General features: G+C 40.1%; 1 protein-coding gene across 2 annotated transcripts in view; it reads right to left on the bottom strand.

Moving 5' to 3' along the window:
• SRBD1 (S1 RNA binding domain 1) overlaps positions 1–14,585 on the bottom strand; it is a 124,395-nt gene extending 109,810 nt beyond the window's left edge. Inside the window, exons 1-10 of one of the 2 annotated variants that reach the window (XM_050972941.1) lie at positions 14,524–14,585; positions 13,209–13,316; positions 9,498–9,599; positions 8,177–8,253; positions 7,602–7,767; positions 6,330–6,680; positions 4,690–4,856; positions 3,414–3,531; positions 3,126–3,264; positions 214–310 (exon numbers count right to left, since the gene is read on the bottom strand). In XM_050972941.1, the coding sequence (XP_050828898.1) occupies positions 214–310; positions 3,126–3,264; positions 3,414–3,531; positions 4,690–4,856; positions 6,330–6,680; positions 7,602–7,767; positions 8,177–8,253 (1,115 nt within the window). In that variant the 5' untranslated portion in view covers positions 9,498–9,599; positions 13,209–13,316; positions 14,524–14,585. Of the gene's footprint in view, positions 1–213; positions 311–3,125; positions 3,265–3,413; positions 3,532–4,689; positions 4,857–6,329; positions 6,681–7,601; positions 7,768–8,176; positions 8,254–9,497; positions 9,600–13,208; positions 13,317–14,061; positions 14,196–14,523 lie in introns of those variants that run through there. The other variant, XM_009091259.4, reaches the window with a different exon arrangement.
• Positions 14,586–14,844: the final 259 nt, after the last annotated feature.

Here is a 14,844-nt window from a genome sequence, read left to right on the forward strand (position 1 = left end):
TTCTTTGGGAGTTACAGCACCACGCCATGCTCACAGCAGATCTCTACTGCACTGACAGCCAGAAGGGCTAATGAACACACACAGAAATAGCTCTAAATCTATCTCACAGGAACACTGTTTTCACATCATTAAGAAAATGTCCTGTATCTGCCACTAGGAGACTGCATTTTACCATGTAAGCAAGAAAGTTTAGAAAGTAAGAACTAAACTTACAATTTCCTGATGAAATCCAGTGTATCTTTATCTTTAGCAAATATGTCTGCTAAAATATGCTGCACTCCAGCCTCTACTTCCTGGATATTTGCAAGCCCTTAGAAGAAAAAGAATTATAGAATATGCAGTCACTGTAGTATACAGTCAATAATTACAGAAAAAGCTAATAAGATTACTTTACACAACTGCAAAAGTATTAAGAAAATATATGCAAGGTGAAAGGCAACCGATTAAAGGTATCTGACTGATTTGTAAAGATTTCAAAGAATCTCCTAATTCATTAAAATTTTTATCAACTAAAGCTTCCTTTCCAAAACATCTGAAACAATATTTTTAATGAGCCTGAAGTGACCAATGCATTATTCTAAGTCAAGATTATATTAAAATTAGAGATTTTTTTTTACTTGGATGCTAACAGATCTTGACATTTGTGACATAAACAGTGCAATTGTAAAATTGGATATTTAAATATAATTTTAGAAAAAAATTAAATATAATTTTTGAGTTTTTAATAAAATTAGCAACTGCATCAGAATTCTACATATTTTGCTACTGGTATGAAAACTGCTTAAAAGTCTTAGCAGGTAATCCTATCTTTTCTCTGTGGAACAGCTTTATATTTCCACTGTATTGTAGCAGAAGTTTGTGCCACAATTCTTTTGAGGTCAGGGTACCATCAACCTCTCCTGTGAAACACTGAAGTTATAAAATGTCTTTAAAGACATGGAGTTATAAATGTCTTCATATCTCTGGAGAGATAACAATCATTCCGTTAATTCCCAACACAGAACCCATTCTTTCCTTCAAATGGCCAAAAGAAGAAGCACATAATTCTAATTCTCCTTAGCAAAGGGATTTAATTAGACCAGAAGCAGTAATAATGAAATAAAACAGAGATCTTGTATTTTAATTTGATATATCTAGCTCTGCTTCTAGCAAGAGTCAGTAACAAATGCCTCAGACCAAACAGCAAGAATCCTAGAGCTGGCAGATGCAGCATTACTTGTCTCTCTGTCTCTGCAACACATGCTGCTGTTCACTCAGCTGCCTAATGGGCACCTTTATTTACACCATTTTAACAGCTTGCACAGCTTTACCTATTCATGGAATCCAGAATCCTGCTTCTGATTAGGCTATAAATTTACACCCTATAAAAAAATTTATCTTGCCCCTTTTTAAGATGAGGAAGCTAAACTTACCTGCCAGAAAAAACCAAAAAAAAAGTGAGAATAAGAATATATTATTAAATGGCTAAACTTATCAGAAGTTATAAATTTTGGATCCTTACATCTATGAGTTACTATTTCTTATGGTAGAAGTGATGTCAGAATTCAAAGCTAAGGGAATCTGAAGACATGCAGCATACTGAACACAATTTGAGGCACTCAGGTGGATTATTTGAACAAGATAGCATAGGCCCAAACAAGTCAGAATTTGAGAAATAATCAGAAAGTTCCCATTCAACAAGCACCACTCACACTGACACTTTACTGTGTCCACCAGCACATGCTTGTGTAATTAGAGAAGTTTTTGACCACGCATACAACTAAAAAGAACAAAGTTTTCTGGTTAGCTTGCTTCTTTAACTTTCCAATGTCAGGCCTTGAAACATGAACTGCTGTTTTTATTTCAGTTTATTTTTAGGATAAGTTGAAAAACACTGAGAATTTAAAAGAACCAAAGTATTAAGATTTTATGAAAACTTTTCTGAACTGCAAATGGCTCATTCTTTACAAAAAAACCAAAACACTCTGATCTGAAGTTGTATATGAGCTGTCAAACTGGCTCCCAAAGTGATAAAAGTGACCCAGTTCACAGATGTGTATAACTTCTGATGTCTTTCAAAGGCAGACGATTATATAAACCTAAGCAGCATTATTTTTAGCACAGAAAAGAAAATAGGTGTACTGGTTTCCAAAAACTGTTTATGGTGCCACAAACAGCACTTCCTTTTGAAAATACTCTAAATAATTTATCTGAAGTTTCACAGAGAAGATTTTTTTTGGCTCTTTAGACTGCACCACAATAGTCAGATATATGGCTGCAATACATTGCTGTATGAAGCAACGACATATGTTGAAATGCAGTAATTTAATAATCAGAATATGTGGTAACTGATTTTCATTGCAAAATTACCAGAATTTTATAAGTAATACTTAGATAAACTGAAATGGGAAAAGTAAGAGCCAGTCTTACTAAGGAGGTTCAATATCTTTCTGCTGAAATTCAAAAAGTATGCGTTGGGGAAGGGAAGAATAGCACTACATCTCTATTTTAACATCATACAGAAGGCTGCAGCAATCTTCACATTTTATTGTCAGAGATTGCCCCCTAGAGATCCATCCATAACTGCATTCACAAAGCCACACAATTCTGCAATCTATATATGACAATCATGCTGTTATAAGTTCTTACTCAAATTACAGAAATTACCTCTTCTCCAATCCCTGCTATCATTCAGACACAAACTCTCCTGCTCACTCCCAATCCCCTAGGCCAATTTTCATTAAGATGTACTTTGCTGGGTGACATTTCCTTCTGTACAGACTATCAGCACAAACCCCTTGTACAATCAGCACTGAATCTTCAGGAATACAAGTAGAACAATGGAAAGGTCTCAGGTGTGTGGTGTGGTTCCCTCTCTTTCCAGTAAACACAAATGTCAACTATAAGGTCTTCAGATTTATGTCATTTCTTTACCATAGTTATTACCATTTGCAATACAAAGAGAGAGGAAAGGCTGAAGAAGAGTCATTAAATGTGTTAACATATTATCACGTGTTGCTAAAAGCACTGTTGAATTTCAAGTAGTTGCCTAACTTCCAGCAACATCTGAACAATTAAAGTAATTTCCCTCTTAAAACATTTTCAGACATTTAGAACATTACTGCTCAAAGAAGCACAGTGCTTACCTTTGGTATTGGGTCTAATGTAAGAAAAGAGATTGAGTTCCACAGGATTCTGCAGGAGGGAGAGAGCAGCAGGTTCTAATCCCAACTGCTTGGCCCTCTGGGCTTTCGTGCCTTTACTCCCAGTTTTATAAGGTGCAGACTTACAACAAAAAGAACAAACAAAACAAAACCACTTATTAAAAAGCAGAGAAGAATTTCAATCATGCTATGCACTTGACATTATGCACTATTTGGTAATGCAAGATTACATTCAAACTAAGGTTGATCTGAAAAGACTGGAGTACTGACCACATGGTCTAATTCTTCCAAAGTTCTACAATTTAGCAATCCTTTTAAAAGGCCACTGGATAACTTTCCTTCTTTCTTCAACTTCTGTATCATTGTATGTGTCTTCTTTGCAACAGTACTAAAATGCAAGAGATAAGTTGTTAACAGTTACATTTCACAGTGACCTTGTCTATTACACGGCTGAAACTCTCTGAAACCCCTGAAAACTCTATCTCATGGTAACCTTAAACAAACCAAGTTGATAATTTAAAGGTTTCTAACCATTTTTCTCTCTCTTCAGGTAGTTCAAAGCTGTATCAAAATATCCTGCAGTAGTTCTAAGAAAAATCATCAAGTTATCATCAAGTAATAGTAATTACTGCTCCACACATTTCTGTAATACTACTGGCCTGGAAGCCAAATAAAAAGGCTCTAGAATAAATCCACACTGATGATGCAAGATACAGATACAATTCATATCAAAACAGTTCTGCAGCATCAAGTACAGGCTACCAGATTTAAACTCCTACATCTTCAGTAAGATACATGGGAGCAACCACAAGCAGCAGAGGTCTTTTGTTATTATTTAATTACTTGTTAAGACAAGAACTGTCTCAGGCCACCTTCCCTCCTTGAAAAGGATCTCTTGGTAGGGGTTAGCAGGGAGTACAGGGAGGACAACTCCAAGCTGACTGAACACCTGACCAGTCTGTTAACCTGCCATCTCAAGAACACAGGGTCACTCAAAAGTAAGATGGAATAAAAGCAGTCTCATCCATTGCCACAAGCTTTGCTGATCATTTCTTTCCTGCAGTGATGTGGGATAGTTTAACCTCATCTCCTGGTACACTCCAGTCTAAGAAGAGCTCTTCACTAGAAGCTTCTCTGATCCAAGCAGGGAGCCAAGGGTTCTTAGTGATTCTAAGTGAGGACCTTCCATCTCATCAGGCTACATATTTCCAGCAGCTATTAACTACTCTTTAAGTACAAGTTTTTCTGTGCAGTTTTAATAAACTGCAAAGAAATTAAGATGTTAGTTTTTCTTTGGCAATTAATTCTAGATCTCTTGTTACTTAGAGAAAAAAAACAAAAATAACAAAAGACCCAACCTCCCAAAAAACCTAACAAAACCCCAGATAGGTATCAAGCATAATTACCTCAGTTTTAAACTATTTCCTTTATTAGTTCCTTTACAGTTGAAGCGTGTACAAGGAGGTAAAACAAGGGACACAGGAGCAGCAGCCAGCTGGCACTCAGCTCCCACCCAGATCCCTCCTTGTGCTCTTGACTCACTCACCGTAGCTCCTCCAATGCATGCTGCACTTCCCGCAAGGCATCGGCCTCCAGGTTATTGATGAGCTCCTTTCGGTACCGAGCAATAAAAGGAATCGTGTTTTCCTCTTGAAAGAGCCAAATTAAGTTTGCACACACCCATGGTTCAACATTTGTCATTTCTGACAAGGCCTGTCAAAGGAGAGAAAAAAATCCAAACACAACAACCAAACACATTTAAGAGAGATGGTAGATTGCTTTAAACAGCCTCTCATTTAACATTCAAAACCACTCCCAGAACACTGCACTGGCCAGAAGACACCACTGTCCTCCCCAAGACAGAATGTCAGGCTCCGCGTGCATCCAGCCACTACACCCAGCATTTCAGCACGAAATGCAGCAACCAATGTTTCCAGAAACTTGCAACCACAGTAAAAGATGCAGGAAGCGGTACCTCTTGGGAAGAAGAAAAAGAAAAAAAAAAACCTAAGGAAAAAAAACCATCAAACCAAAATTATGAAACAAAGCAGAAAGAGCAGTTTATGCTGTTATGTGTCTGTACACAGCAACTCAGAAAACTTGGAATTTTTTTTAAAGCCAACACTGACATACCTCATGGTTCAGCTAAACAAACAAAACCCACAAAGCCAGAGCTGATCCAAATCCCACTCAACCAGTAACAGGAAACTAGCAATACTACTGACAGTGTCAAGACAAACCAAGCCTTGCAAAGCTAAACATGATTTTGTACAAATTGAGCTTTCTAAAGTTATAGGGTATCAATATGGAATCACTGACACCCTATACAAGCAGCTTATCTCAGTAACATTTTAACCACCATGATCTGTTTGCACTTCACTACAGTAGATACTGTAGAGGGCTGATACAAAAGCCATTCAAAAGTTTCCTTCTGAAACCTAGAAATATAACATGACACAATCATATTCACTCCTTTTAGAGTACACATAAGGATCAAATTCTCCATATGTATCTCCAGGAACACATGAGAAAACCCACAAAATTTTATGGCTTTCTCAAGCAGACTGTACTAAGGATGATGAATACAATATGTCCTATCTATTCCCATTTTATTCATATTAAAATCTTCCATGATCACACCCAGTCTTCCAGCACATGAGCTATGCGTTAAAACTGCCTCCACCCTAAGCTTCAACGTTAAAATCCTACAAAGATGATATCTCCCTTGTCACTGTTGTGTGAGGAATGCAAATCTCCTTCCTTGATAGAACCATAAATTGATAAACATTCTCAAATGGATCTCTGCAACTAAATGATCCACACTGACTAAATACTAAGTTGTAAAGCTGCACACAAACATCCCAAATCTGTCAGCATCCCTTCCTGTAGGCGTTTGAGTTGTGTACATCCACCAAAAACCCCATGTGCTCATACAGGAGAACCACACAAACTGTAACAGGTAAGCTTTGTTCTAAGGACACTCAAAGTCACAGATATTAGAATGATGTAAAAGTTTGATGTTTTAACAGTTACCAACCAACATCTATATTTACACACATTTTATGACAACCTAAGCAGAGGTTAAATTACAGCTTCAGAGGACTGAAATTGTATGTTAAGATTGCAAGCACTAATTATGCAGGAAATAATTTCATTGGTACCTCAAAAAAGGAAAAAGTCTCATACCTGTACAATATCCCAGTTCATTTCAAATTCTTCTTTTATTTTCTTGCCTGCCAGGTTTTTAACTGGCTTTCCTTCAGGACATGTATTCAACCTAATCTTTTTAGAGGGTGGTTCATCAAATGCAAACTCTTCCTCACATTTCTCTTGTTTCACTACAGGAACACTTGTTGAGGGTTTTTCATCACTCACTAAACTGCTTTGGTTTCTCCCTTGGAATGAATTTATTTCCATTTTCTTAGGCACTTCTGGCATTCGATTTAAACTTTTTGGTTTAGTGCCTGCATTTTCTTCCTTAGGTTTTAGAAGTTGCATTTTATTATCTTCTACAGGCGCAATAGGCAAGGATACATCCTGCCAAAAAGACATTAGAACCATATTAAGCACTGACTGTTACAAAGTGTTTCAACATTTCATTTAAACTCTAAAAAGACTTGCTTGCTACCAGGTATCATTTTCCCAAGTAATGTCTCTGGCAGCAAAACACCAAGCCAGAAATCAAGTAACCTGAAATGTATCTTGCATGGAGGAAACAGTACAAACACAGCAGACCTCTGATTAAGTTCAAATAAAATTATCCTGCAAATAATTTAATAGGACCTTCCTTCAGAAGACACTGACTACAATCTTTGCCTCCATTCATGTAAACAAAACAGGAAACCACAGGGCAGGGAAGCACTTCTGAGGTGTTAGGTTCCCAGCATAGGAACTGGAACTGAGATCTGGTCTGCCAAGATACAGTTTAACCTTGGACATGCCACACCTTCTTTACTGACTTTCTGCAGAGATCATCCTCAGAAGGACTGGCTTCTGCCATGATGTGATACAGAAGTATCTAATTTTCAATATAACTCTGTTCTACATTAATAATAATAAAACTGCAATCCTTGGTGGGTTGAACACCCATGCAAGGAAATGTAAGAACATGCTGCCTTCTTTTTGTGGTACCCAAACAGTGAAAAGGTAGAAGACAACAAAGGTGCAATACTAAAACCAGAGAGAACAGAGGCATTTATTCATTTACATTGTTGAAAGATATCCAGGGAAAACCACATCCTATTATCATTGGCCAAAATGTTCAAGGAGGCTCCTTAGATCATGGACGCTTCAATGTAAAACAAAGCCATGCTTATCCAACATACTGAACATTCACAGGAACAGTGGAATTTTATCAGCTGAGGAGACTCAGGCAACCAACTGAACCAGAGTCAGAAAATCTGCTCATGATATTTCCCAAGAGCAGTAATTAAATGTCTCTTGCTTATAGATACTCACCATTTCCTCTTTTATTGCTACCTTCTTGACCATTTTCCTGGCCACAGTTGATCGTGGAGCAGCAGCTTTTTTAGTTTTTGCCTCCGTTTTTGATGGCAAATGAGGTCTCCTGGCAATTTTGCTTTTTGGCTCCCATTCCTCCTCTTCCTCCTCTGATTCAGAGCTCCTGAAAAATAAATGAATCAACAATATTGCTTATGAGAAGAATAAAAAAAATACATAAGCGAGCTAGTCTTGAGTGGGTTTTGGCATGAAAGAAAGTGAACAGGAAAAATTAACAGAAAGGTAGACTCAACAGATACAGGTCTTTCACATTGCTGCACAGCAAATGGCTTAAACAATCTACCAACTTTTATGATGTATACACACATCATACACATGCCTCTTTGGACAACTGGCAGTTCATTTTCATCCTATCTTGAGCATGAAGAAGCCTAAATAATCTGCATTTTATGACTGAAGTTTTGTCCATGAAAACTTTTTAATCAACTTCTCAGAAACTGATTTCATTCTTATGCAATTGCTCATGCTTAGCATAAACCTTTAAATAAATCCTAAGGAAAAATTGATCTTACGAATTAAGAAATGAAGGTAGTTCTTCTGATGTAGGGGCTTTGGCTACACATTTCACCCTCCTTGGTAGAGATGACATCTGAAACAGAGGAAAGAAGAAAGAAAGATAACTTGGTTGAAGCTGTAGTCTCTTCAGCTCACTGTCAAATGTGCCCTAATAATGTCTTCAGCAATCACAAAAGTTCCCTCTAGAGCAAGTTTGGTTTTCCCAGTAACCAAGAATTTAGGCCACAGCAGCACACATTCAACAATCTTTTCAACTAAGCAAACAAACCAGAGGCATAACCTCTCAAACTACTTTTCACATTGAGGTAATTATTTGGCTTGCATGTAAAGCTATTCTAGCAAAAAGGGTACTGGTTTATTGGGTGTGACATACAGTATGCCAATCTATCCTCCATCCATTTAAAAAGCAGAGCAACTCAAATTAAAACCTAGTAAAGTGAGCTCACGTGTGGTTTTCATGGGACAGAACAAGGCAATTGTCCATTTTCAGCTAGATTTTTATATTTAAAGACTATCTGTTGCTTGTATGCACAATGAGCTATCATTTTGAAGGAGGTGCACCTTGGAATATAGAAAGTGCATAAAACTACCGAAAGTAAAAAGGGGAGGCACACACTTTCCCCTGACCCAAGATTCATACCTACAATAGCTGTATTTCAGTTAAACAGTTACAGAACTGATTGGGCCCATGGATTTCAATAATCATATTTGAGCAGTCTTAGTTAAAAAATGTTAGGTATCCTCAAAATTTTACCTGCCAGAAAATAAAAATTTTAAAAACTTAAAAAGCAAAAAAATTATCTTGTAATTTATTTCAATTGCTACAAAATTCAGAAGCATATTTTACCTGTATCTGGTACAATTTCATCGTTCTTCACATTTTTATGCCTTGACCTTTGATCCAGCCTTACCACTGCAATGGGAACCTTAAAGTCCGATGTTTGCACAATACATACCAGATAAGCATTTTCCAAAGTGCCATTTAACTCAAGGGCAAAATGCCCTTTAATTCAACTTCATTCTGACCTCTGTTCAAGCACTAGAACACACTTGTTATTAATGGCTTTCAGAAGTTTTCCTTGTAAAACAGCACAAAAACTTAGATGACAATTTTCAGTACTGCAGTCAAAGAAGCAGTATTGAGGGTCACATCAAAAAGTACCATTGGCTCACTTGCAAAGCACCTTCCTTCTTGAGCTACAATCTTGTTCAGTAACAGGTCAGCATTTCTGTCCTATTCCATATTGTGACTGGCTGAAACACACATCTACCACAGAAAAACATAAATCTCCAAAGAACATGACAAATATTACTCACCTTATCAGCTTCCCAGGTGCCTTTTCACTGCCAGTTCTGAAACACCCCCAAGTTCATCCAGCCACTCTTCTTCTCTGTGTTCCTTTGCTCTTAATACCTGAACTGTCATAATCACAGTTCTGAATTAATTACTTATTTACTCACATTACTTCAGAGGAATGAAAAGAATGTTTGCATTTTTATATCATACTTCAATATGTGAATGGGAGATACAAAAAATATTAAACACCAGTATTTGCAAAGTTAGGTAGCATCCAAGCCAGATGGATCCCTGATCTACTTTTTTGTAGGTGCTGGGACACTTCATGCTTCTTTTCAGCTAATACAACTAGCTGGGTTTTCTAGGAAAGTGATCCGTTTTAAACACTCTAACCAGCTTCTTCATGGGTAGCCATTAAATCCCTGCAAGTAAGAAGGAAAAGACCAATATACATGGCCTCTCACCTGAAGTCAGCATTGCCCCTACTGAGCAACACCACTCTAAACATCCCTGTCCGTTTAGAACACTCAGCATATAGCATGAAAGTTCTGGAGCCTACCCAGAAGTCCAGGTAGAAGGAAAACCCCATCTGGAAGGTCCTTTTTTCTGCTAGTATTTCCCCCCTCACCTCAAGCAGCTGAGGGTCTCAAAATATCTCAACATTTGTGTCATTACATTAAGTAAGATTATGGCAAGAGTAATGCTCGCTTTATAAAGTTAATTGCATTTCCTGACATCCAGTACTGGTGACCTATCTAACTCTCCATATCTGCAGAAGAATAGGAGATGGGCTCCTTAGTAATTCTCCATGAACAGCCAAGCTGTGGTTAGAAGCCAAAATGGAGTTCTACAGCTGAAAATAAAAGCCAATACCAAAAAAGCATATACAAGATAAATATCAAGCATGGGGTATCAGAAGGGGAAAAAAAACCAAAAAAAATCATATTTCCACTTCAAGGTGGGGCTAAAGTATAACCATCTCCCGTTTTCATAATGAATGCAACAAACTGTGCTCCCTATTTGTAGAAAAGAATCTACTACATATATACTTTTTGTTTACAAAAAAAAAAAAAAAAAAATTGGAACCCACAAAAGTACTTCTTGTTTAATTTCAAATTGCCAGACAGCTGTCTGCTAAATTTTCCTCCTGATACGCCTGTGCTGGGGTGTGCAAACACCTACATTTAATGACTAAGAAAAACAGCCCTTCCGTGATTCACTGCAGAGGGGGAGGCAGGGAAGAGGATGAAAAAGAAACAAGTCTAAATGCCACTGATGAGAGAGAACTAATACAGAAAACAAGCCTGAAGACAGTCCCTGAAGTAAGGCTGGAAGACTCAAGAAACAGGCAAAGGCAAATACTGTTAGGTCCTCATGGGGCATCTACAACACTGACTGCTGCACTGACAGGAAGCTACTGCCAGCTCCACTTCTGTGGTGATACAGTCCCCCACATCCCCTACCTCGAGTGTTGAGTGAACTGGGAACAGCTTTTTGCACCCTCCCGCAGCATGCTGGGATCAAGCCAGTGTGAAGTTGGCCACTTATCTCCCATTATACTTTCCAGACAGACTGGCCTCAATGAGAAAACTGCCTGGAACACTTCTCTGTCAGCTCCAGTTAACCGTATTCCAGTATTCCAGTATTCCAGTATGAGATGGTTTCTACACCGAGGAAAGAAATTATAGTCCCTTCCAAATCCAGAAGAATCCCACAGCTGTGGAAGAGCCAATTACAAAACTGAAAAATTAAGAGTAACCTATTTATACCAGTCAGGTCATTTTACCTTCCTGTGTCTGCATTTAGTTTTGCTGTACCTTGTCACAGAGGTATCACAGGTGTTCACAGTACTTGGTGCTTCCTTATCAGCTGAAGGAAGTAAACACACAGTATCCAGAATTGTGCACAAGTTATCCAGCCACTCTGGTTAGGATTTCACCAGCTTGCCAATTGTCATATTCAACTCCAACATGCTCTGCTCTAGCAGCTCTTCTCACACTGAGGCTAGTAAACTTCTGGCCAGTAACCATCAGCTAACACACCTTTTCTTATTTTATGTACACTGTCAGCAACCTTTTAATTTCTGACAATGCTGCTCTTTAAGAAAACAGTTCTTATCTCACCAACAATATTTTACTTCCATGAAAGACAACATGAGCTAGGCCCTGGAGACTTCAGCCTTGCCCACATACTTAAGCTCCTGACTGCTGTTGCATTTCAAATCTGTCTGTGTACTGATTTGTACTATACCCTTGATCCTCTGTTCAAGGGAATCAAAATTCACCCATTTGTCCGTGTCCCAAATGACAGCATGAAGCATCACTGCTTGAAACACACCTTCCATCACTAAAGCCTGGCTTCTCCACAAAACTCAGCATTTACAGCATGTTCTTTGAAAGTACTTTCCAGGTAAAAATTAGAGAAATTCACAGAACTATTATCCTATCCAGTGAAGAAGAGCTGAAACTATTGAAATCATCGCTATTGTAGATAAATATATCTGCTAGGTTCATTCTCCAAATAGTTTGGCATCAGTTTTGTTGTCAGTTATTTTGTTCCCACCACTTCTATCCTTTGCATCCAATGCAGAGCTCCCCATCACAATTTGGATGGCTGCAAATAGTACACTTCTCCCTGCTTGTCAGCTACTCATTAATATAAGGCTACTGTAGTTTGGGGTCAGGCTACACAAAGAATAAAGACTGGCCAAGTAGTTCTCATCCTTTACTGTACAGAATCTTAATATGGTTATGCACAAAACACACAGCAAGGAAATAATAATTTCTCTGGTCTCTCTCCCCAAATAGGTCTAGGCTGCACACAGAATATAAGTAGACTGAGGTTTTAAAGACCTTATTATGTTAAGGAGCAACCCAAATCTCATTTAGAGACTGTTATTCTCTTCAATCTCTATATTCATACAAAGGCACAACCCATTAAAAATAATTTTCTTCTTCTGTGAACTCGGGTGGCATAAGCAACCCTTTGCAGAAAGCAAAGTTTAATAACAGTTTAAAAGTAATTAGTTAAAAAAATTCTCACTCCCCACCACCATTCGCCCAACTCTCCCAAAAAATCCCTGCACCAGCACACACCTGTTTTAGAACTCTATCAGTAGAGCAATAATTTTTCAGATTAAAAAATAGCCCTAATCCATTTTCCTACCTAAAAACATCACCATCATAAATACACTAGGAAATTAATTTCATTTCAGTAGCTGCAATAAGCCCTGTGCAGCAGAAAAGCACTCAGAAACTTCTGAATCCCTTTTCCAGTTAATCCAAAGCAACACATTCCCTACAAAACAGGGATCCTGCTATGCAGAAGCTCCTCAAACTTTGCTCTAGAGCCTTTGCTTTTCTGTCACAAATAAACCAGCAAGAAAAATAGAATTTTGCAATTTAGCTTCTTCTTATGTCTAACAATACTAGCCAAATCAGCATTTATAACATGAAGCACCTGGAGCAGGACAAAAAGAGCACTATACAAATCCCATATGACAAGGGAACTTTTCAAGGTTGATTTTGTTTGTCATTTTAAGATACCTTCACTGCAATAGCATTCTAAGGAAAAGTAATATCAAAATGTGAGCATACAGTCAGCAACAATGGGAAAAGATGCTATGCAGACCAATGGTAGGGACTTGTATGGACACCTTCCTGTCTCTCCAGGTTTTTATCCTGCAGAGATAAGTCAGCTGAGTTGTACTTCCAAATATAAATCCAACTTACTGTAATCCTCTTGAGGTTAAAACCTCGGAGAACTCCCAGACACTCTTGCTCAGAGAAGCTAGTGCAGATTTCCAAGGACTTTTCCTATACAAAGCCGGTCAGGCCTGCCTGGGGAAGGAGTTGCAGACACAATTTAGAATCTTTCAGCACTAACTGGAAAATTACAACCACAAAGAAACAGAGAGGCACACAGGGTACACACATACACCAAAACAGTCCTCAAATCTAATCCGAGAGGAAAAGGTGTAAGAGCCAGTAAGAACACCACCTACTGTTTTTACTAACAGAAGTACCATCAAAAAGGCAAAGCACAAAGACTGTGCCTCTAGAAGGTGCATTCTATCCCATGCCTGTTCCTATAATTAATGGTACCACTGAGGAAAAGGAACAACCCATGTTATGCAGCACCCTGTAAATGAATGAGAAGAGGTCTGCCCAAGAAAGGGAGGGCACAAAAATGTTTCATGCATTTTCCTCAATCCATTGCTCTCAAATCACCTATCCAAAATCATTATCCAAAATCAGGGGATACTGCTTCTGATGCAGCAACAGGTGGCTACATCATGTGCAGTCATTCCTTTTCTCCAGTCCACCAAACCAGCCCCACAGAGACACATCCATCCTGGTTCATTAAATGGGATGTCTTCACTACCAAAAGGATACGGAAAACACGTCTCTTCTGCATGGCTACAACCCAGCAGAGTTATCACACCAGAACACTCATTTTGGAGGCTTGGAGGTAGAAGGGGAGTTGAGAGCAAAGCATTGTTTGTTGCTTAGTGACTCACTACCACCCCAAATCACTGCTTCTCGGCCCAGAAACGCCACCGAGATGAAAATACACTTTACGTACTCCGAAGCCCTATTCTCTCCCTGGCGACACCGATTTCTTCAAATATGCTGACAGCGTTCAAGAGAAAGGGCTAACAGAGCTAAATGCCACCACCCTCGCCGCCTGGGAAGGGCGTCAGCTCCGTGGGAGAACCACGGGAATGTGCCACCTCTCAATCGCCTTCCTGTCCCGTTCCAGCCTAGCCAGGGGCGCCCGCTCGCATCCACGGTCCTGCTCACCCCCTGGCAGGGGTCGGGCAGTTCTCTCCCCGGGCAGAGGGGCTGGGAACGGAGGGAGAAGAACAGCCTCGTTTGGTCCTGAACAAGCGAGACAAGAGCGAACCACTCGCTTGCCGGGCGCTGCGGCGTGGCACGGAGGGCGGCGTGGCACGGAGGGCGCCGGGGCCAGCACGGCGCCGCTGCCCGCCCTGCTTCACCCCCAGCCCGGTCCCAGGGAGGGGCGGGCGGCTCCCCCAGTCGTTACCCCCTGCTGCCGCCGGCTGCCGCGTTTGAAAGGGCCGCCGGCGCGGCAATGGCGGACTCGCCCGCCCGACGCGCCGCGGGGCGGAGCAGGAAGCGGCTGCCGCGCCGCGCCGCAGGAAGCGCGGCCGGGCCGGAGCGGGGCTGGGGCCGGGGACGCCACCGCCCTTGGCACCGCCCTTGGCACCGCCCCTGGCACCGCCTCCCGCACCGCTCCTCTCACACCGCCCTCGTACCGCCCCTCGTACCGCCCCTCGTACCGCCCCTCGTACCGCCCCTCGTACCGCCCCTCGTACCGCTCCTCACACCACCCCTCGCTGCCCCT

Source organism: Serinus canaria, chromosome 3 (genome assembly GCF_022539315.1).
Source record: "Serinus canaria isolate serCan28SL12 chromosome 3, serCan2020, whole genome shotgun sequence".
Classification (NCBI taxonomy): Eukaryota; Metazoa; Chordata; class Aves; order Passeriformes; family Fringillidae; genus Serinus; species Serinus canaria.